This window comes from Cajanus cajan, chromosome 3, assembly GCF_000230855.2.
Source record: "Cajanus cajan strain Asha chromosome 3, NIPB_CcT2T_4, whole genome shotgun sequence".
Classification (NCBI taxonomy): Eukaryota; Viridiplantae; Streptophyta; class Magnoliopsida; order Fabales; family Fabaceae; genus Cajanus; species Cajanus cajan.
In genome coordinates, this window is record NC_138519.1 from 70,369,345 (window position 1) to 70,391,836 (window position 22,492).

Genomic DNA, 22,492 nt, shown 5'->3' on the forward strand with positions numbered 1-22,492 from the left:
AATTCTATTTCTTTAGCCCTCCTAACATCATTAGGAAAATATTTTTCAAAAAATTTGGTTCTAAATACTTCCCATGTAATGATTATTCCCCCTCCTTCTAATAATCTCCTGGTACTATCCCACCAATATTCTCCTTCTCCTACTAACATAAATACTGCATAATTTACTTTTTGGTTGTCAGGACAGTTCATAGCTCGAAATATTTTTTCTATTTCTTTAATCCATAATTCAGCTTTTTCAGGATTGTATCCTCCATCAAATTGGGAAGGGTTATTGCTTCTGAATTCTACAAGTCCTTGTGACTCTCCTGTTCTTCCTGGTGGTTGATTCCTTAACAAGGCGGCAGCCATGTCCCTAATAGCTTGTACAGCCTCTGTTAGTTCGGTATTCCTTCTTCCTGCCATCTGTAATTTTATAGATCAGTTTATAATAGAAACATGGTTAGCACATTTCCCCAAGTTACACATGGAACGTTGCTCTGATACCATTTAATGTAACGCCTAATTCTAATACCCAAATTATACAATTTTATAATATTTTCGCAATTATATCATTAACAATATCTATATATTTATTTAATAAAAATAAAAGTAAAGAAAAGAATATATTGTGAATTTAATACATAACATATCGTTCTAAAATATTTAGAATAACGTATTATTTTACACATTATTCATTTTCCTTACTCTTTTAATACAATATATATATTCATAACGGAAAGAAAATTACAATTAAAATAATATGATTGACAAGTAAAGTTATAACAGATCCATCAAATAGCCTCCGTATTCCAATTTCCTTCCATGTAGGACAGCAGTAACAATAACAGCAGTAACAATAACAGCAAAATGATCTGGAATCTCAAGTTGATCCATCTATTTATAATATATTTAATTAAAAAAAAACAAAGAAAAGAAAGGAGTAAGAACAATATCCAATAAATACAATAATTCGAACGAATAAACATAATTATTTATAAATAAAATTTTAACATATATATATATAAATATATATTTATACAGATTAAATATTATATTTTCTTGATACAATAAAATTTGAATTATACTTGTAGTGACTAGTCAGGATAAATGAGCATCATTATAACACCAACCAAAAGATATTCCACCTCCATTTCTTACTCATTTAAATCCCCAAGGTTAAACCTCCAGCTACAAATAATTCAAACTTTATCGTCTATGGCCATAGAGTATTAATTATCTTTAAAATGAGTAAAAGACATTTTAACAAATTATATTAATCATAAAAAAAAATTACTCAAAATAGATTTAAGAATAATCATAGAATAAGTAATAGTAATTAAAGGTTAAACAAATAGATGAGGTTAGAATCACCCCACTAAATAATAGAAATAACATAAATAAATAAACAGGGTAATTAAAAGTTAAGGAGTTAGATGAGGTTAGTAACACCTCACTGAATAAATATAACAATAATGAGGTTAGGGTCACCCCACTAAATAATAGAAATAACATAAATAAATAAACAGGGTAATTAAAAGTTAAGGAGTTAGATGAGGTTAGTAACACCTCACTGAATAAATATAACAATAATGAGGTTAGGGTCACCCCACTAAATAATAGAAATAACATAAATAAATAAACAGGGTAATTAAAAGTTAAGGAGTTAGATGAGGTTAGTAACACCTCACTGAATAAATATAACAATAATGAGGTTAGGGGCACCCCACTAAATAAATATAAGCAAATAGATGAGGTTAGAGATACCCCACTAAATAAATATAATCAAGTAAATGACATAAATAAATATACATAATAGTATATAAAATTTTAAAAAGATAAGGTTCTCCTCCCCCTTACCTAGATAAGTAGGAGTTGAAACTAGTGCAATATCTCTCTAAAAACTTGGGCAGAATCTCTTCCTCTTTCTCCTTAAACAAGGCACTAGAGCAGAACCTCCTTTTCTTTCTCCTTCTCTCTCTCTTACTTTCTCTCTCTATTTCTCCAGAATTTCCTTCTCTCTAGAATTCTGAATTTTCAAAACCTTAGGCTCCTATTTATAGAAATTTTGAAGTTACTATGCACTATGCACTATTCATTAAAATAATATTATAAGTTACTATGCACTATTCATTATTATAATATTATAAATTACTATTTATTAAAAAATAATATAATAATTTGAAACAAACGTAAGTGCTTACGTTCTTGTTTTTGGAAATTACTATTTATTAAAATAATAATATATTTACTATTCATAAATACGTAAATACGTATATGTGAATAGTAAAATACGTATATATAAATAGTAAAATACGTATATAAAAATATGATAAACTTTCTAATAATCTCAATAAATATTTAAAATCAAAATAACCTGTTTTATTTAATAAAATTTGGGATATTACAACAAGTAATATGTTAGCAATCAGACCATAGCCCAATTGGCCAATGCAAGGCCCAAACGGACTACTACCACACCAGCCCATTTGAAGGATTACATCCCATAAAGCTCACTATGTCAGCATGTTCTAGAATTGCCTAGTCACCATATTTGCCTGTTATTTTCGTTTCATGTTTCTAGAAGTGCTTAGTCACCTTGTTTGCTTGTTTTCGTTTCGTAAGATTCCTTGCCTACAAATCAGGAGGACCCTCTGATTGTAACCAATTTTGTTTTGCATGTTTTGTAATGGCTATATATGGCCTTTCAAATGAATGAAAAGGTAGGCTTAAAATCAAATATCTCCCTTCTTTCTGCTATCCACTCTCAGGGGTTCCCTTAGCCATCAACTAAGGAAGAAACACCTAACAATTTGGTGCTCTCGTTCATTCATGGCCAACCACCCTACCAATGTCGAACGCTTGGATTATTTGTCCCTCAAAGTTGATTCTATCCTGGAACAACTCTCCCTTTTGATGGTTCGGCCCCCTTCCCCACCACCACACGTTCCCCCTTCAAACCCCAACTCCACCGACAGTTTCCGTCGTCCACATATGAAACTCGAAGTTCCCCGGTTTGATGGGAAAGACGCCCTTGGTTGGATCTTCAAAATTTCCCAATTTTTCGATTACCACAATACACCAAAATCAGAACGCCTTCAGGTAGCCTCGTTCTATATGGATGGACCAGCTCTCAGTTGGTACCAGTGGATGTACTGGAATGGCCAGATTCAGACTTGGTTCGGTTTCCTCCGTGCCTTGGAAACACGTTTCGCTCCGTCACTTTATGATGAACCTTCTGGTGCGCTATTCAAACTCACACAAAAGGGGTCAGTCCAACAATATCTTACGGAGTTTGAATGCCTGGCCAATCGCATCGTTGGCTTACCAGCCCCATTTGCCCTGAACTGTTTCATTTCTGGCCTCACACCGGAAATCTGTCGTGAGGTTCAGGCTCTCCGCCCTGCCTCTCTGGATCACACGACCCAACTTGCCAAGCTGCAGGAAGACAAAATCGAGGAACGTCGGCGTGCCTTCTTCCCCAAACCCCAAGCTCTAACACCTAGTTCACACACTGCCTCCCCAACCACCACTACCTCACCCCCCTCCTACCGACACCCCAACCTCGTGTCAACTTCCGCCGCCTTAGCCCAGATGATATGGCTGCCCGTCGTGAAAAGGGCCTTTGCTATAACTGTGACGAACTCTTCACCCCATCCCACCGTTGCAAGGGTAAATTTTTCCTCTTAACTACCGATGACCCCATCGTGGACGATTTTACACCTGACCCTACCTTGGTCCTGGACCCACCTCCTCCAGAGCCCGTTTCTGACGACACCCCTTCCCAGGTCAGCCTCCATGCCTTCACTGGCGGTGTTGGTTCCTCCACCATACGCCTCCAAGGCCAAATCCGCAACAACCCCGTTTCCATTCTCGTCGACGGTGGCAGCGACCACAATTTCATTCAAGACCAGGTAGCCAAATTCTTAGATCTCCCTTCAATCCCTTACAACCCCCTGACCGTTATGGTTGGTAGCGGCAGCCTCTTGAGTTGTGATCGCCTCTGTCCTGATGTCAAAATTCAAATTCAAGAGCACACCCTCCATGTTAATTTCTACATCCTTCCGTTACGAGGTGCTGACATTGTCTTGGGCGCGCCCTGGCTCAAGTCTCTTGGGCCTGTCCTCATGGACTACACCCAACTCACAATTTCATTTACCCACCAAGGCCAACCGGTCCTATTACGAGGCATCCACCACAACCGACCCGACCCAATGTCCAGCCCACAACTTAAGCGGTGCATCCAAACTAATGGTGCATCTAAACTTTTCACCATACAAATCCTTCCCCTACCCGATCCAACCACCACCAAAATACCTCCCAACACCACACCCCTACCACCTGACATCACTGCCCTTCTACTTCGATTCGACCCCCTCTTCCAACCCCCACCATCATTACCCCCCTCTCGCCCAACCGACCACCGTATCTACCTCCTCCCTAATTCCACCCCGGTCAACGTGAAGCCATATCGTTACCCCCATTCCCAGAAATGTGAACTAGAAAAACAAGTCAAAGAATTGCTCGACAAATCCATGATCCAACCAAGTCGGAGCCCGTTTTCATCACCGGTATTGCTGGTTCGCAAGAAAGATGGGTCCTGGCGTTGTTGTGTTGATTACAGGGCTCTTAATGCCGTCACTGTCCATGACCGCTTTCCGATGCCTACCATTGATGAGTTGTTGGACGAACTTGGTAGTGCAACCTGGTTTTCCAAGCTCGATCTTCGACAAGGCTTCCACCAGATATTAATGCACCCTGATGATATTGCTAAGACTGCCTTTCGTACCCACCAGGGACATTATGAGTACCGCGTGATGCCGTTTGGACTCTGTAACGCCCCCTCCACATTCCAGGCTACCATGAATTCCCTCCTCGGCACTTTTCTCCGTCGTTTTGTTGTTGTATTCTTCGATGACATCCTTGTTTATAGTTCATCTCTTACACAACATGTTTCTCATTTGGAACAGGTATTTCAATGTTTGTTGGAAGGTCAGTTTTATCTCAAACTTTCTAAATGCTTATTCGCACAAAGACAACTGGAATATCTGGGCCATATCATTTCCACTGCTGGGGTTCAACCTGACCCTTCCAAGATTCAAGCAGTGCTGGACTGGCCTCCTCCTGCCAATGTCAAGGCTCTTCGTGGCTTCCTCGGCCTTATGGGTTTTTACCGGAAATTCGTCAAACAGTATGCCACCATTGCCTCCCCTCTTACGGCTCTACTCCGCAAGGATGCATTTGCCTGGACTTCAGACGCTCAACATGCATTTGACGCTCTCAAGCAAGCTATGACCCAGGCTCCAGTACTCGCCTTGCCAGATTTCTCTGTCCCTTTAACTGTTGACACGGATGCATCTGGCACAGCTATGGGTGCCGTTCTAATGCAACGCAATCAGCCAGTGGCATTTTTCAGCAAACCATTCAGCCCCAAACTTCTCCATTCATCGACTTATGTCCGGGAACTACACGCCATTACTTCGGCCGTCAAGAAATGGCGCCAATACCTTTTGGGGTACCCATTTGTTATCAATACTGATCATAAGAGCCTCAAAGAGATTCTGTCCCAGGTTATCCAAACTCCCGAACAACAACATTACCTCTCCAAGCTACTGGGGTATGAGTACACATTCCATTACAAGCCGGGTCCTCACAATGTTGTTGCAGATGGCCTCTCTCGACTCCCTGATGTTTCCTCTGGTATGTGTTATGCCCTTTCCATGCCTAATTTCATTTTTCTGGATCAGTTGAGACAATCTGTGGCCACTAGTTCTGCTTAAACTACATTACTTTTGCGTATTCAAACTGACCCTGCTGCTACTCCTGACTATAAGTTGCATAATGGCTTGATTTTATTCAAAAATCGTTTATGGCTGGATCCTAGTAATAGCTTCCGCCTCAAGCTTATTGATGAATACCACAGTACTCCAATTGGTGGCCACATGGGCATAACCAAAACTGTTGCTCGACTGTTGGCAAATTTTTATTGGGATGGACTCCGTAAAGATGTTAAACTTTTCATCCAACAATGTTCTATCTGCCAACAAGTGAAGTCTGATACTCACAAACCAGCTGGTCTTTTACAACCTTTGCCCGTACCTACGGCTATCTGGGAAGATTTGTCCCTTGATTTTATTACTGGTTTACCTTCTTCTCAGGGCTTCACAGTTATTTTGGTCGTTGTAGACCGATTCTCAAAGGGATTTCATTTGGGACCGTTGCCAACACATTACTCTGTTTCTAAGTTGGCTCAGTTATTTCTTGATATTATCTGGAAATATCATGGCATACCACGTAGTCTCGTCTCTGACCGCGACCCTATCTTCATTAGTAAGTTTTGGCGCGAATTGTTTCGCTTGTGTGGTACTAAACTTCGCATGAGTACATCATATCACCCAGAAACGGATGGACAAACAGAGGTCTTTAACCTAGTTTTGGAGCAATACCTCCGTTCTTTCGTCCATTCCAATCCCTCCCAATGGTCCAAGTACTTGGCTTTGGCTGAATGGTCTTATAACACTTCTACTCATTCTTCCACCGGATACTCGCCCTTCCATATCATTTACGGCAAGCCAGCTCCATCCCTCCCTTATTACTTATTGGGTTCATCCTCCGTGGAAGCTGTTGATACCTTGTTGGCATCACGCCAATCACTATTGGCACAATTGCAGCTAAAACTCCTTAAAGCTCAAGCCATTATGAAGCATTATGCCGATACCAAACGTCGTGATATGTCTTATGATGTGGGTGATTTAGTTTATGTTCGTCTTCGGCCATATCAGCAACAGTCCCTCTCTGGTTCCACTTATCACAAACTTTCCAAGCGATTTTGTGGTCCCTACAAAATCCTTGCCCGAATTGGTACGATTGCTTATCAATTGGATCTACCAGCAGAGTCCAAAATTCACCCGGTCTTCCACTGTTCATTGCTGAAACGTCATCATGGCCCTGCCCCGGACACCAATCCAATTCCTTTGGAGGCTTTCAACCACCAGCCAATAATTCGCCCCCTGGAAATTTTGGCTACTCGCCTGGACAACTCAACAGATCCCCCAACCAAAATGGTCCTTGTTCAATGGTTCGGACTATCACCAGAGGATACTAGTTGGGAAGCATGGGAACCGCTCAAATCCGATTATCACCTTGAGGACAAGGTGATTTTTCCAGAGGTGGACATTGTTAGCAATCAGACCACAACCCAATTGGCCAATGCAAGGCCCAAACGGACTACTACCACACCAGCCCATTTGAAGGATTACATCCCATAAAGCTCACTATGTCAGCATGTTCTAGAATTGCCTAGTCACCATATTTGCCTGTTATTTTCGTTTCATGTTTCTAGAAGTGCTTAGTCACCTTGTTTACTTGTTTTCGTTTCGTAAGATTCCTTGCCTACAAATCAGGAGGACCCTCTGATTGTAACCAATTTTGTTTTGCATGTTTTGTAATGGCTATATATGGCCTTTCGAATGAATGAAAAGGTAGGCTTAAAATCAAATATCTCCCTCCTTTCTGCTATCCACTCTAAGGGTTCCCTTAGCCATCAACTAAGGAAGAAACACCTAACATAATAAGTGTGGAAGGAGACGTGCATTTTGTTTTTTGTTTTTAGAAAGTGCAACTTGGATGATGAAGGTCAATAATGTCATGCTAGTTCAACGAAGTCAAAACCCATTAATTGAAATATATTATTTGATTGTAAAATTTATTTAATTGCTTTGATTTAATCGGTAGTAGCGGAGCTACAAAACATAACACAGCTTGAGGTATAGTTACCGAGAACTAATGGCATTAGAAGATGAGAAATGTTAGTAATATAATATTTGACATACTCTTTTAATTAATAAAAGTGAATATGTTTAAAGAAGTCGCAAAAAGAAGGAATTGGCCATTGGTGTGTCGTGCAGCATTTGAAATCACTGAAAAAGGGAAGGATAGAAAAATAAAACTTGGAAGTTTTGTGTTTTTATAATCGGTCCAATTTTGGGTGAAAGGTTTATAGGAAAAGGTGTTCCTTAACTCCGTTATAAGACATCTTCAATCATAGGATCAATGTGTGTTTTTATACTCTCTAATAAGGCGAGCAATGGATGGGATCTAAAATTTACTTTTTCTCTTTTGCTTTGCCAAAGTGACAATAGCTCGTACAACATTTATTTCTTCGTTAAAAGTAAGTTTTTATAAAAGAACCGGTTATCCACTAGAGGTTCCATAACACATTTTAATAATTAACAGTATTAGTTAATTATACCAAATATTTTCGATTCATATATAGTTTTTTTTAGGAACGGTTCTAACATGAAGTACTTCATCAAGTACCTCACTAGTGAGATACAAAATTTTTCGAAAATAATAATATTTAATTGATTAATTAATTTTACAATATTTTTTTTATAAATATTTAATAATTTAATGATTTTTATTTAAATATTGAGGTTATAATTACAAAAATAGCCTTTGTCTCTCCATCTCCCTAATACTTATGTCAAAGTTGATTTCCATTAGCCTTAGCACGTCATTGATGATGAAGATGATTATTGTTGTTATGGCCTCAACTAAATCAACTCTAGAGCATCATAACCCCTTTGTCACTCGGGAAGAAGATTGATAATTGTTAAATATGCCTACATATTTCATTCAATTTAAGTGATTATTATTATATATTATGCTTTTAAATCTTATTTTTTGATCACAAAACACTTAGTCAATAGTAACTTCAAATGAGAATGTTATTTGTTAAATATTAGGTATTTTTATGTGTTTTTTTTTTTTTTGTGTTGGTGAGATAAGAATAGGAAAAAGTTGATTTGGAAGCTACAAGTCTTAGAGAGAGGAAGCATAATAAGAAGAATTCGTTCAAAGTTATCACAATTGGTTCTAAGAAAGTGAAGTTAAAGAATACTCCTGGAAGGATGCAAATGGTCGCTTAAAGTGAGTTCATTAAATGTTTTGAATGAGCAAAATTCGCTCAAAGTTATCACTATTTACTCTAATAAAAAACTATAATTGCATAACACTGCAATCATGGAACACTACAATCACAAAACAATGCAAGATTGAAGTATATTGGTGATTAACTCTTATATTAAATAACTATAAATCTAAGTTTTTGTGAAATTGATAACTTAGACTTTTATCCTCTTTACCGATATATCAATTGATATACTTGTGAAATGCTTATTAAAGTATTCATGAACCCATCTGTTAGAACCTACACAGACATCATAAGCGAGGAGCCGCTCAAGAGGGAAAGGAGGAGAGCTTGAAGGCCATCTCCAAGAAGAAGACGGAGGTCATGAAGGCTGCATTGGGGAAACAATAGAAAAGGAGAATCAGTTGGACCAACCACAAGATGAAGGTGATGTTGAAATGGTAAAAGGCAAAAACCTTTGATTGGGATATGTCGGACACCACCATACTGGGACCATGGAAAGTGACCCTAACACCATGGAGGACTGGTGGGATGAAACTCCCATCCTTGGTAGAGTTTCGAATTCTGATGTAATTCTTGTGGGTGGTGCTATGCCTCGTGGATGAAACAAAGTTGAGTGTGTCTTTAGATTCGCGTATTGATTCACTTTTTCAAACAAAATCACGTCAATTTGATGGAGAAGCAAGAAATATTTGCTTATTGTTTTCACGTCTTTTACGCGATTCAAGTGCTCTGGACGCGAAACTAAACACGCAGTGAAACAGTGCAATTTGGAGGGAGAAAAACGTGAATTAAAAAATAACTCTAGAAATATATACTACCTTAAGTTTTAATTATAATCAACAAATTGAAATTTTTCTTTAGTTCTAAGCAATAATCATTAGTTTTTAAAGTTAATCAGAATTAAATTTCTCTTATAACCTTCATTTATTGTTAATTATATTTCTTAAACATTCACTTATAATTAACATTAAATTTTATACTCACTTAAAAAAAAGCATATCTTTGAAATAAAACTTGAATTTATGGTAGAATTAATTAAAAGTAATCATATTAATTAATTATTTTTCTTGGTCTTAATGATTTGTCTCATATTATTTATAATTAGGATAAAAGGTATTAATACTTAGTGTGATTAATATATTTTAATCATTGAATTTTTAATTAATATATCCAACCATTTAAATCATGGTTCATCCATGACCACTTAACACTACTTTAAAATCATAAAATTTGGTGGCTTAAGGATATGATGAGGCATTTTTTCAAGTGCTTCATGGTAAATGTGTTCATTTTTTAGATAACTTATAAATTTTCAACTAGTTTATGAAGCAATTTTGTTAAAAGATACTCAAAGGCAAAACTCAATATAAGAATAAAATTAATAGATTTTATCCTATATTCATACATAAATAATTAAAATAAAAACAAAAAAATGTAATTGAAAAGAGAAATCATTAAAAATGATCCGTCTGATTTTTTAATAGAGATTAATTATCACAAAGTCGATAAATACTCTTTACTAATAATATAGTTATAAAAAAAATCAAAATTAAAAAGATAACTAAAATAATATAATTACGTTAAAAAGTAGTATGACTTATTAAAAAAATCTCATTACCTATATATTTTTAATAGTAATAATAGAATTTAATTGTCAAATTTGTTGTTCTCGCTTTCACATTAAAAAAAAAAAAAGTCATCCTATTTGACAAAACTTTTATATATATTAATTATGTTTTTAATCTCATTAATATAGGTTCTGTGCAATTTTAGTCTTACATATTTTTGAAATGATTGTGGTTATTATTTTTAAAATTAAAAAATGGCCATGTCATCATTTTTTTTTTCTATTTAAAACTCTTAAAATTACTTTATCATAAAATCACTAAAAAATTCTTAACATGAATTTAAGATATATAAAAATTAAAATTTTAAAATATAAGACTAGATGTTTTTTTTTGTGCAATTTGATTCCGAGAATTAGATACAAATAATTTTTTAAGTAAAACTCAAAACCTTCTAACACTATATATGTGAATTTTTTTTATTCAAACTAACAATTGGTTTTTATTCAAATCACCTTGTCATGGTAAGATTGATCCGAAGACAATATTCACTTAGTCAGAATAATATAAAAAAATCTTCTGATACATGGTTAAATGCTGTTAAAAAATTATTTTTCTATAATATCAAAACATGATGGTGATTACGACAGGATACGAAGAGAATATGATATTTTTTTATTTTGAGCAAATTTTTTTATGTTTTGATATGTGAGTTATGAAAAATATAAAAGATTTAATTAAATTTATAAATATTTTGAATAAAGAAAGAGAGATTAATGATTTTAAATAAAAAAAATCAGTAAATGGAACTAAATTTTAGAAAACTGAACTGATTTGAAAATAAAACCTTAAAAACCAGAATTACATTTACTTCCAGTTAAAGAACGACAATGTAGTTATTTTTGGTTTAGTTAATTAATTTATATATTTTATTAAAACATATATTCCCTCGGACCCTTTTTTATAATTCATAATTACTTAATTCATAAAAGTTTAAAAACATTAATTAATTTAAGTAATAACATTATATTTATCTTAACTTTATACTCCCTATCCTTTTTGGAAATAATGTTGGTAGATGATAAATTAAAAATCTCATTAATGTGAGTAATAGTTTTTGAAAAAAGAATGTAATTTTAGGATAAATTTAAATTTAATATTACTAATTAAATTAACCAAACTTATTTAATCTTATTGAACCAGTTAGATAATTGACTCATATTTTTTTTTAAAGTTATCCCTAACATCAAAAAAATATTTAGTTACTCCACCCATACTTATTAAGTGCATGTTTGCATTAGCTTTTAAAACATGATTCTACATTCTCTCTCCACGTTAGATATCAATTTTACGTGGAAGCAAAATTTTTTTACTTCAAGCAAACGTGAAAATTCACATTAGAGTTAAAAACCAAACATGCACTAAATTAAGGGTACTTTTTGTAAAAAAACAATTAATATAAAAGATATTTTAATTACAGGAAGAATCGAACATTTTCTTACATGGCATTTTGCCCATTAATTGAGTGCTGTTTTGAAGAGAAGGGGAAAGAAGTCTGCTTAATTGAGGAAGCAATATTATGGACAATGAGTTTCACCAATTTGGCAAAGAAACAATGATAATGTCCATGTTTGATGTTCCAAAGGTAAATAAAGATAATGCCACCTTTCACACAAAAGGAAAGAAAAGATTATGCACTTTACTTGGACCAACTGTCACTGCCACTCTTTTGGTTCCAAGATCTTCAAAATCGTATTTCAAAACCACGGCTGAAATCATTTTACATGCTAATAACTTTGGTTTGAAAGATTCCCCGAAAAAGAAATACATGGATATTAAAATAGAAACCACTTCTCCTTTTGAGGGATAATAACAACAAATTGCTCAATGCTACCGTTCCATCTTAGAATTCTGTTTGCTTCCATGCTCACAATCTCATAGATTAGTCATATAATAATTTGATTCTAATTCTAAATTCTAGAACAATGTATTTACTTTTTAGTGTTTCTTAGATATACTAATTAACATAAGCATATTTTCTTTTGTTCTTTGTGATAGAATGTGAGAGATCAGTTTCAGTAAAAAAAACTTTTTCATATTTATGTTTAGGCATAACAATCTAACTCATCCTGTGAATACCCACTCGAACCCGCCCATTTAGATAGAGAAAAATCGTGTTTATCGAGTTCGGGTTTTTTCCAATTGATAAAATCGGGGACGGGAGGCGGAGATAGGGATGTTAATACCCTCTCCGTCCCTGTCCCCACCTCCACCCCGCTTAATAATATAATTAAAAAATTATATATATATATATATATATATATATAAACTAAAATTAAAAATATTTATATGTAAAAATTTATATTATTTTACTTTTCTTTTATTTTTTTTTAAAATTTGTTCATATTTATTTAAAAGAAAAAAAAATAGGAGCGGGGGTGGGGCAGGGAAACCTGAACCCTGCCAGAGGCAGGGATGGGTACCCAAATTTTACCTCAGCGGGTATCTGAGGCAGGTGCAAGAGGGGTAGGAAACGTAAAACCTGCCTCCGCCCCGCCCCGCCCCGTTGTCATGCTTATCTATGTTCTTTTATTTATAAGATTTGAACTTTAAATTTAATTCTATTTCAATTAATGGGATATTCGTTTATAAGTATTTCCATCCACCCCCAAGTTTATGAGTTGCAACATTATCAAAGGTTGCCACCATAAAACTCCCTAATCAGCCATGAAAGAAAATTTTAGGTTCGCCACAATTTTTACTCCACCTCATTGTTCTTAATGTTCAAGCTCAACTATTATAAACCTGTCATGTACTTGCTCAAAGCATAACCTACAAAGTTGGAATATGAAAATGACTCTAAAAAAATAATGACCTTTGACACCATCTTTATTTGGAGACTAAAATTCTATTAAAGTTAGTTTGTATTTCAACAAATTTTGATAGTTGATATAGTTAGTTACTCGTTGATAATGCTCATTACTTATTGTAAATAAGAATACCATGTGCATATTCAACATATTTTTCAATCAATTAGAGTGATTTTTTATGATATTTGTTTGTTTTATTTTGAGCTTTATGATATATGGTCACAATAAGTTGGTATTTTTTGTATTTTCTCTCAAATGTCTTCATCATAGATTTCTAATATGGTATTAGAGGGATAATGTCTTTCATAAATGAGTTTGATAAAGATCTTTGTGATTTAATTTAGAGAAGAGTGCTAACAAAATACAATTTAACACACTTCTCTTAACACACATTTTTATTAGTTATAATTTATTGAAAACTACAAAATTAGGAGAGAGAGGGTGTGTTATTAAAAAGGGTATGAGACCCACTAAATTTTGTGTTATTCAATAAAATTTAACCAATTAAAAAGAATGTGTTGCTAATATTTCTCTTAATTTAAAATATGACGAAAAACGTGATTATGATTTAGAGGAAGAAGTTTTGATTCTTTGTCACAAAAATTGAGTTTCTTTATTATTCTGATATAAAATCATGGATTAGAATAATAATTACATAATTTTTTTGGTAATTTCAAATAAGACTTTAATCTTGATACGATATCAATGACAGATTCAAATAAGACTCTAATCTTGATACGATATCAGTGACTCTGTTATTTTTAATCAAGCCATGAATTAATGGATCAATCATCAAGATTGGGAAAATCACTTATCTCATCAACAATTCACGATCCAACACCATGGAAATCACTGTCTCTACCAATTCCTTCTATAATCTATATTCAATTTTGTCATGGATTGCTCTACGAAAATGTGGTTCTATAAGCATTGTCGTTCCCTTAGAATTTTTTGTTCCATTGTTGTTCACTGGCTAGTAGAGAAAGAGAGTGGACATCCTTGGGAAGGCATCAAAACGACAATACGTGACCATCGTGTTCGTAATTGGTAATTTATCAAGAGATGAAAAATAAAATTAATAGTTTATATAAATTGTAAAATGTTTTATATAAAGGACCATAACTTTCTTTTAACCTATAACAAAAACTACAATGAATATTAAAAAAAAAATTGTAATGTAGTAAAATTAACTTTATTTGTTTGTGTTATCTATTGTTTACCAAATAATATGAGGTAAAAAATTGTCAAATAATTTAAACATTTATCATGTGTTATTTTCATATTATAACTTAATGTATGTTTAAATTCAATTAAGAAAAGGTTCGATTTTATTAAATAAGGTCTTAAATTCAAGTCTCATAAATAAAAAAAAATTAATTCTTTTTATTAAATATATGATCAATCAAAATTTTAGTAAAAAATAATTTTTGACAAAATTAATAAATATTTTACATGAATATCATAATTAAAAAAATATCCCTTAACCTTGTTATGTATTAGAATAATTTACACAAAATTCTAACTAGGTGGTCGTTCTATAAAAGAAAATTAACAATAATAATAGATAGCAATTATACAACGATGTAACTGAGATGGGCCTCGGTTATCTACAATTTCGTATAAATAAGTGGAGCTAATCCCCATGTTACTACAGCATTCTGGTTCTATGCCAAATTTTGAGCAAATTTGTTCTTACAAGAAATTTGTCTCCAACCACCATAAAATTCACTGTCTTAACTTGACACAATTTGAAGTATCGTAGCAATAGCATCAATCAGTTGATCAATCACCACGTCAATAGGGACTAGGGAGAGGCAAAACATGATGGCTGTGGAGGATTTGGCCAATAGAAGACCGACAAAAAAATTAAATTAAAGTTATTATCCCGAGATTTCAGATACTTTTTGGTTTAATTAATACAATAATAGAGCAGCATTAACGATATTAATTAATCTTAGGTAGTAATTAGATATAGAGAGAAGCTATGCAAATTTTCCACGTCATAATTAGTGAGGCACGAGTGTCTGAAGAGACAAATACAATGTGCACACTGGCATTCACACAATTCACAAATTACCATGCTCCATGCTTTCTTTCTTTTTCTTAAATTTTATTCACCAATAAGGTAATTTCCCCTCGTATAAATAATATTCAATGAAAATTTTTCTCTGACTCAGATCATCATCCTCACTTCCAGATCAACGCAAAATTAATTTTTTTTACAACTTGAAATATTGCGATCCTGCATTTCTTCCAACTCTCGGATTTCAGAAAACCCTACAGGGCCAATCAGAAACCCTAGATTCATCCCCATTTTTGGAGGAAAGGGAGAGTTTTTCTCGGGACCCAGTTTCTGTTTTCAGTGTAATATAACCGTATTTCAGTTGATTTTTCAGGAAGCGCAAGTTTCATTTGGCTTTGCTCTTACTGTAATTTCGGGATCTTGAATACCCAGAAAGAGAAATCAATTTGTTTTGCTGTTAATATTGATATTATTATTTATTTGATTTTTTCCATTGTTGAGTTGGGAGTGAGAGTGGGATTGGTGAGAGTGCATTGGGAATTGGTGAGGTGTGTCGATGAATGCTTGATCTGGGTGGAGAGAAAGAGAAGGGTGAGGAATGAGAGGGGCATAAATGTCTGCTCCATTGGGTATTGGAATTCGTTCTGGAAGTTATGGGTCTTTGGATAAACAGGTACAGAACGGCACTGCACGCAAGGCTTCAAAGATGCTCAAGGAGAAGGAGAAAGAGAGGTCGTTCCTTTGGATCTGCAAGTTTGTTGGCCGCAAGAAGGTCGGAATGCTCTTCCTCTGTCTCATCTCTGCTGCAGTTTTCATCTGGGTTTTGTATGTTGGAAAAGGTTGCTGTATTTCTCTCATTCTCCTTTTATTCCTTCCCTTCATTTATTTATGCTCACTGTGCTGAATTCTCATTATGTGATTGCATTAAGTATTATGTTACAATTCCAGCACCAATGTTGGTTGTATCTGCCAAATAAGGCTTGAATTCTCGCTTGGGGATGTGTCCACATTCTCCCACATTTAGTGTCTGAGAATGCCCTGAACAATTCGAGCTTTCAGAATTGTTTCATTATTTTGGGTTGTGTTTTTCAACCGGTGATATGCCATTGTTCTCTAGTTCTTTTGTTTGGCTTAACTGAGTTTACTGGAATCTGGTGTGAGTTGTTATTTACATCTGTCCTTTGGGTTTTGTCTTAATTTGAACATAGCATGATGCTTGTGGTGTTGCTTGCTTTCAGGTGAAGATTCTCAGGAAGGAAACACTGCATCAACCATTAATGTTAACGAAAGCGTGTCTACAAGTGATTCTACATCTGAGATCTCTACGACAAATGCAATGGGCTTAACTACAAATCTTGCATTACCCCCTCCGCCACCTGGCTATTTTTTGGGCTACCATCTTGCTCCAGGGCATCCGTGTAATAGCTTCACACTCCCTCCCCCACCTGCTGATAAAAAGCGTACAGGGCCACGTCGTAAGTTTTAGCTTATTATTTTGCTGCCTAAGATGTCTTTCTTGTGATACACAATTTGTCACTTATAATTTGCGATAGTTGCCATCATACCTGCATATATCAATTACTTATTTGAAGTTGTGATTCATGACTGCATGGAGGATACGGGGATATATTTTAGACTGCTTAATGTGCATGGTGTTTCTCCTGAATATTCGGGTTTGTTTATGTTTTAGCATGCCCGGTGTGTTACCTTCCTGTCGAAGAAGCCATTGGACTGATGCCAATGTTGCCCTCACCTTCACCGATCCTTAGGAATTTAACATATGTCTATGAAGAAAATTTAAGTAGAGATGGAGAATTCGGTGGTTCGGACTTTGGTGGATATCCTACATTGAAGCAGAGAAATGATTCTTTTGATATAAAAGAGTCAATGAATGTGCACTGTGGGTATGTTTTGGTTTTTGTTGAATGTTTCCCTTATAAGTTACATCTTTATACCCACCGACGGATGTTCTTTGTGGTTATGGTTTCCTGTGCTAGTAGTAAATCATTCTTATATCCTTTTACTGACATGAATCCATTCTCCATCTTCATTGATGAATGTGTATACCAATCAGATTTGTAAAAGGAATTAAACCTGGCCGCAACACTGGATTTGACATTGATGATGCTGATCTTTTTGAAATGGAGCAGTGCAATGGAGTGGTTGTTGCATCAGCCATATTTGGTCTGTATTACTTGATTCTGCATTTATTTACTTGTTTATAAGCTTGTAATTGATTGACAGTCAAATTTATTGTTCAGGAAACTTTGATGAGATAAATGAGCCACAAAATGTTAGTGACTATTCGAGGAAGACTGTATGCTTCCTCATGTTTGTAGATGAAGAAACAGAAAAATATCTGAGTAGTTCTGGCAAGCTGGGAATCAGCAAGAAGATTGGTTTATGGAGAATTATTGTTGCTCATAATCTTCCTTACTCAGATGCAAGACGGACAGGAAAGGTCAGTATTGCATATTTGACTGGCACTATCATGACTGAAATAGAAATTAGCATACAGTTTATTAGCCATTTTTGTCACTGAAATATTTCTTTTTAAATAACTATCTGGTTCTTTATGATCTGTTCATTGCTGTGGAAAAGTAATATTGTTTGACTGTGGTTTCATCTTTATGTATTCTACCTTTTGAGGGTTAATACTTCCATACTGATTTGTGCTCAATACGCAGAAGGGGGAGGGGAAAGCTTAGATCAATAGACCTCCTAATATTGACTAGATCCTATATTCCTATGTATGAATTGAAAAAACTCAAAATTTTGCGTAGGCGCTGATGTGTTTTCTCATTCCTTAAGTAGTACTTTATGTACCATTACCTTTTCCACAGATTCCAAAGCTTTTGTTGCATAGATTGGTTCCAAATGCTCGTTATTCTATATGGCTTGATGGGAAGCTTGAGCTTGTTGTGGATCCATATCAAATTCTTGAAAGGTATATTCTGGCTAATCTCTTTGGTACTGTTTATAATATTCCACTATAGTTATTCATTCTAAGTGTTGTAAATATTCTTTTTCAGTCCTGTGATTAGTTTTATAGTTTGTTGTATGGTTTAGGTGATAAGAGTTTGATATTTGTCGGTATGCATCTCTTGCTTTAACTAGATTGGTTATTCATGTAGTTTTGCTGTGTGTCACATTGCTCTATAAGTCTATATACTAATATTGTCTTCACAATCCAGTATATGATTTGTCCTCCAAGATATAAGGTGCAACTCACATGTTTCCATATCATGTGCTTGTTTCTCCATAAATATCTTTCTCTGATTATTTCTTAACATCGAAATTCTTGAAGTCCAAGTACAAAATTTCTTTTCTTCCCAAAGTGACATCTTAATCTATCTTGACACAAAGTCCCTTTAGATTGTCTATAGATGATGTCCTGAGAGTAGTTACAAGTTTTCTTAGAAAACAAATGAGGTCTAGCCAAAAAGCTCTTTGCCTTGCACATTCTTTTTAATGAGAAAGTTGGGAACACAAAAGGAGAATAAGAAGTCCTCTAAGAATAACCAAAAGAAAAGCAAAATAAAAGAAACTGTAGTTCAATAGAGCTTCCTACATGTGAGTCATTTTCCTTCCCAAACTTCTCTCCTAGTCTGCATGGCATGCCTGCCTGCAGGTCCCAAAATACCATCTATGACTGATTAAAGTTGTTTGTTTTGGGGGCTACAGAGGTGTGGTATCATAGAGACTAGAAGCCCACGATTACTAGCTAGAAAAATCAATACATTCTGTAGATAAGAATGGATCAGAAGTCTTGATCTCTGCCTCTGCTTAGTATAAATCAGGATAATTATTGTCATCTGGTGTAGGTATTTCTTCAAATAGACATTTCTCCAACATTAGTGCTTGTCTAGGGCTAGCATAAATTGAGTTGTCAGTTATGGAAAAGCTCTTTGAAAGTGAGTTTGTCTCTTAAAGTATACAAGTAAGGGTATATCCACTCTCGTTTCAACTTGAATTGCATTGTGATCATAACTCACAAACTCAAGGGTGGATATACCCTTCTTTGAGCACTAATAAAATAAGCACAATTACACACATACTGTATCTCTTCTATGAAACTCAAGCTTGAGTTTAACTGGAATATTATATTTGTATGTTAATCTGGAGAATGTACCAAAATGTAATTAATTTGGGGTAAAATTTCATACTTATGTTCTGTGACTTTTTACTAGCTATATTTTTTGCTTTGTCTTGCCATAATACATGTTTTAACGCCTAAACTACTCGTCTCCCTCATTTAGATTTTTGTGGAGGAAGAATGTAACTTTTGCAATATCAAAGCATTATAGACGCTTTGATGTATTTGTTGAGGCTGAGGCAAATAAAATTGCTGGAAAGTATGATAACTCCTCTATCGACTTTCAGATCGAGTTTTACAAGAGAGAGGGATTGACCCCATATACAGAGGCCAAACTTCCTCTTATAAGTGGTAGATGAAATTGCCTTCTTTTATTTATCTGCACCTGTTCCATTTTATATATTTAAAACTTCTTCTCAAACTTCAAATTTCATACCTGAGTTGCAGATGTTCCTGAAGGATGTGTGATAGTACGAGAGCATGTTCCTATTAGCAACCTCTTCACTTGTCTTTGGTTCAATGAAGTTGACCGATTCACTTCAAGGGACCAGATTAGTTTCTCAACTGTCAGGGACAAAATTTTGTCGAGGGTAGATTTTCATTTTAACATGTTCTTGGATTGTGAAAGACGGAACTTTGTGGTTCAGGTAACTATTTTATCTTATTTCAACATCTGACTAAAACTTTCCGTTGCTTTCATTTCCTGAAGGTACAAGTTCATTTTGAACAGACAAACATTTAGTAATGCAATAAAGATGAGCACGTACATGTGCATGATTTTGAACAGTTAAAACATTTAGTAATGCAATAAAGATGTGCACATGCATATGCGCACTCTTTATAAAGCAAATGTAACAATGATAGTAACATTTTCCATATTAATTGATGATTACCCGTTTACATTTTTAGAAATAAACCCGTTCTATCTTTCTGTTTCATTGTTTTCTTTGTTCCTCATAGGGTGTATTGAATTAGAATTTTAAAAGATTTGTATTTTTTGTCATATTCATGATTCAATTTGCAGCGGACTGAAATTTTGTGTGTATGAAAAAACATTGGTTAAATTTATGTTTAAATATATATCTTTGTATGAATGTTTTAAAAGTCATACACAAAAGTTTTAAATTTAACAATGTTTTGTTGTTCACTTAAAATTTAAATCTGCTGCAAATTCAACGTGTTCGGTTATTCATACTCAAGTAGAAGTGGGATATGATATTCAGTTGGCAAGAAGAAATTAAAAGAATAGCTATTAAAAAATGTATTAGTTTTATCTTTTTAAAATCTAAACTTTAGATTGGTTGGGGGAGGATATGACCTATTTCATTTGATAATTACATTTGTTTTACTAGACAAGCCATGAAATTTCATTGTTACTTTTCTCTCTGGTTAACCTTACCGTACTGTATTTTTGGCTGGTTACAGAAATACCACAGGGATCTATTGCTGCGCTTGGCACCACCAGATTCACCGCCTCCACCTTATCCTCCTCCTCCTCCTCCATTGCCCGTGCTTGAAACATCACTGGAAAAGGTTGGAAGCTCACCCACTAGAAAAGGCCCCGGAAAGCGCGGAAGAGATAGAAAAGCTGGATCACGGCGCCACCGCAAAGTTGTCGCCGGAAGTAGAGATATGGAACCAAATTAAAAGTTTTGTTTGGGTGATTACATTTTTATTGATTTTTTACTTTTGAATTCCACCAACAAAATATCATTCGTTGCAGAGCTGGAGGGAAAATGTGCATGACAAGTGTTGTATTGTTTTCACATAGACGCCGTCATTCTTTTTACTATCTGCAATTGTCCATTTTTGTTCATTTTTTACTGTATATAGTAAAACTAGTGTAATAACCCTCCTGCTGCACGGATGATAAGATTACAATCTACAATTTTTTAATATATTTTAATATTTTTGTTTCATATAAATATATGTTATATATATACATATATATTAGTAAGAAACTATTTAAAAATTATAAAATAATTATAAATTTTTTATATGTATTTAAATATTTTTATATTTGCATGCCCTTGAGTTGTAGGTCTGGAGTAGTCAACGTTTGTGGAAAACAAAATCTATTGATAATAATGCTATGATAGTTTTTGAGAGTATCCAACAAAATCTACTGATGATAATGCTATCATAGTTTTTGAGACTATCCATCATACGAAGTGCAAGATCAAGGGAAGAAAAGGAGAAGTGGCGTTGTGCAAATGTGAATGAGGAGGAGGAAGGGGCCTCACCCTCATACACCTTTTTGTTGTTGATTGTTTTATTCTTTTCAAGGCAGAGAAGGAAAGTTTAGTCATGAGAGACATCATGGCTACTTATGAAAAGGCCTTAGGACAATTAATAAATTTGATAAATAAATATTTTTTAGCATGAACACAAATAACGAGATCAAGAACACCATAACTTCTATTTTAGGAGTCTCTGAATGTCTAGGAATAGGGAAAAGTACTTAGTCTTGCCATCTATGATTGGTAGAAAGAAGAAAACAAGGTTTAATTACTTGCAAGATAGAATTTGGTAAGCATCTTTCACGAGTTAGAAATGAAGTTCTTGTCAAAGTTGTGGCTCAAGCGATCTTGACATATTATGAGTACATTCCTGTTGCTCATTTCTTTTAGTGATGAAATTCAACACATGATCAATTCTTTTTGGTGAGGTAACAACAGAGGATCACGCAGATTTATTAATTGGTCAAGTTAGGGAGATTAACTGTCTAGAAAGAAATTTGAAACATGATTTTTGACACCTTTATGGCTTTAATTTAGCCATGTCAGTGAAACAAATTTAAAATTTATCTTTTGATCAAGACACTATAGTGTCTAAAGTCTTCAAAACTAAATATAATTAAATAAAAAGTTTATCTTGAAAGCTAATTTAGGTGAGCTTTATTGAGGAGAAGTGAAATCATGCATTTTTTTCAAAATTTATTTTTGATATAGCTAATGTTATCAAATTTTATCCTTTACACATAAAAAATTAACTCTTTGCAAGTATCAAATTGATTTTTTTTTTT

At 34.3% G+C, this 22,492-nt stretch overlaps 1 protein-coding gene across 1 annotated transcript; it reads left to right on the forward strand.

The window, feature by feature from the left end:
* The first annotated feature begins 15,389 nt into the window (after window positions 1–15,389).
* On the forward strand, window positions 15,390–21,392 carry LOC109795725 (strawberry notch protein (DUF616)). The gene is made up of 9 exons (XM_020355248.3): window positions 15,390–16,210; window positions 16,610–16,846; window positions 17,062–17,275; window positions 17,446–17,555; window positions 17,633–17,832; window positions 18,215–18,318; window positions 19,631–19,818; window positions 19,915–20,114; window positions 20,893–21,392. Exons 1-9 carry the CDS (start codon window positions 15,985–15,987, stop codon window positions 21,112–21,114), a joined length of 1,701 nt encoding a protein of 566 aa, XP_020210837.1. The 5' UTR covers window positions 15,390–15,984; the 3' UTR covers window positions 21,115–21,392.
* The last annotated feature ends 1,100 nt before the right edge of the window (window positions 21,393–22,492 follow it).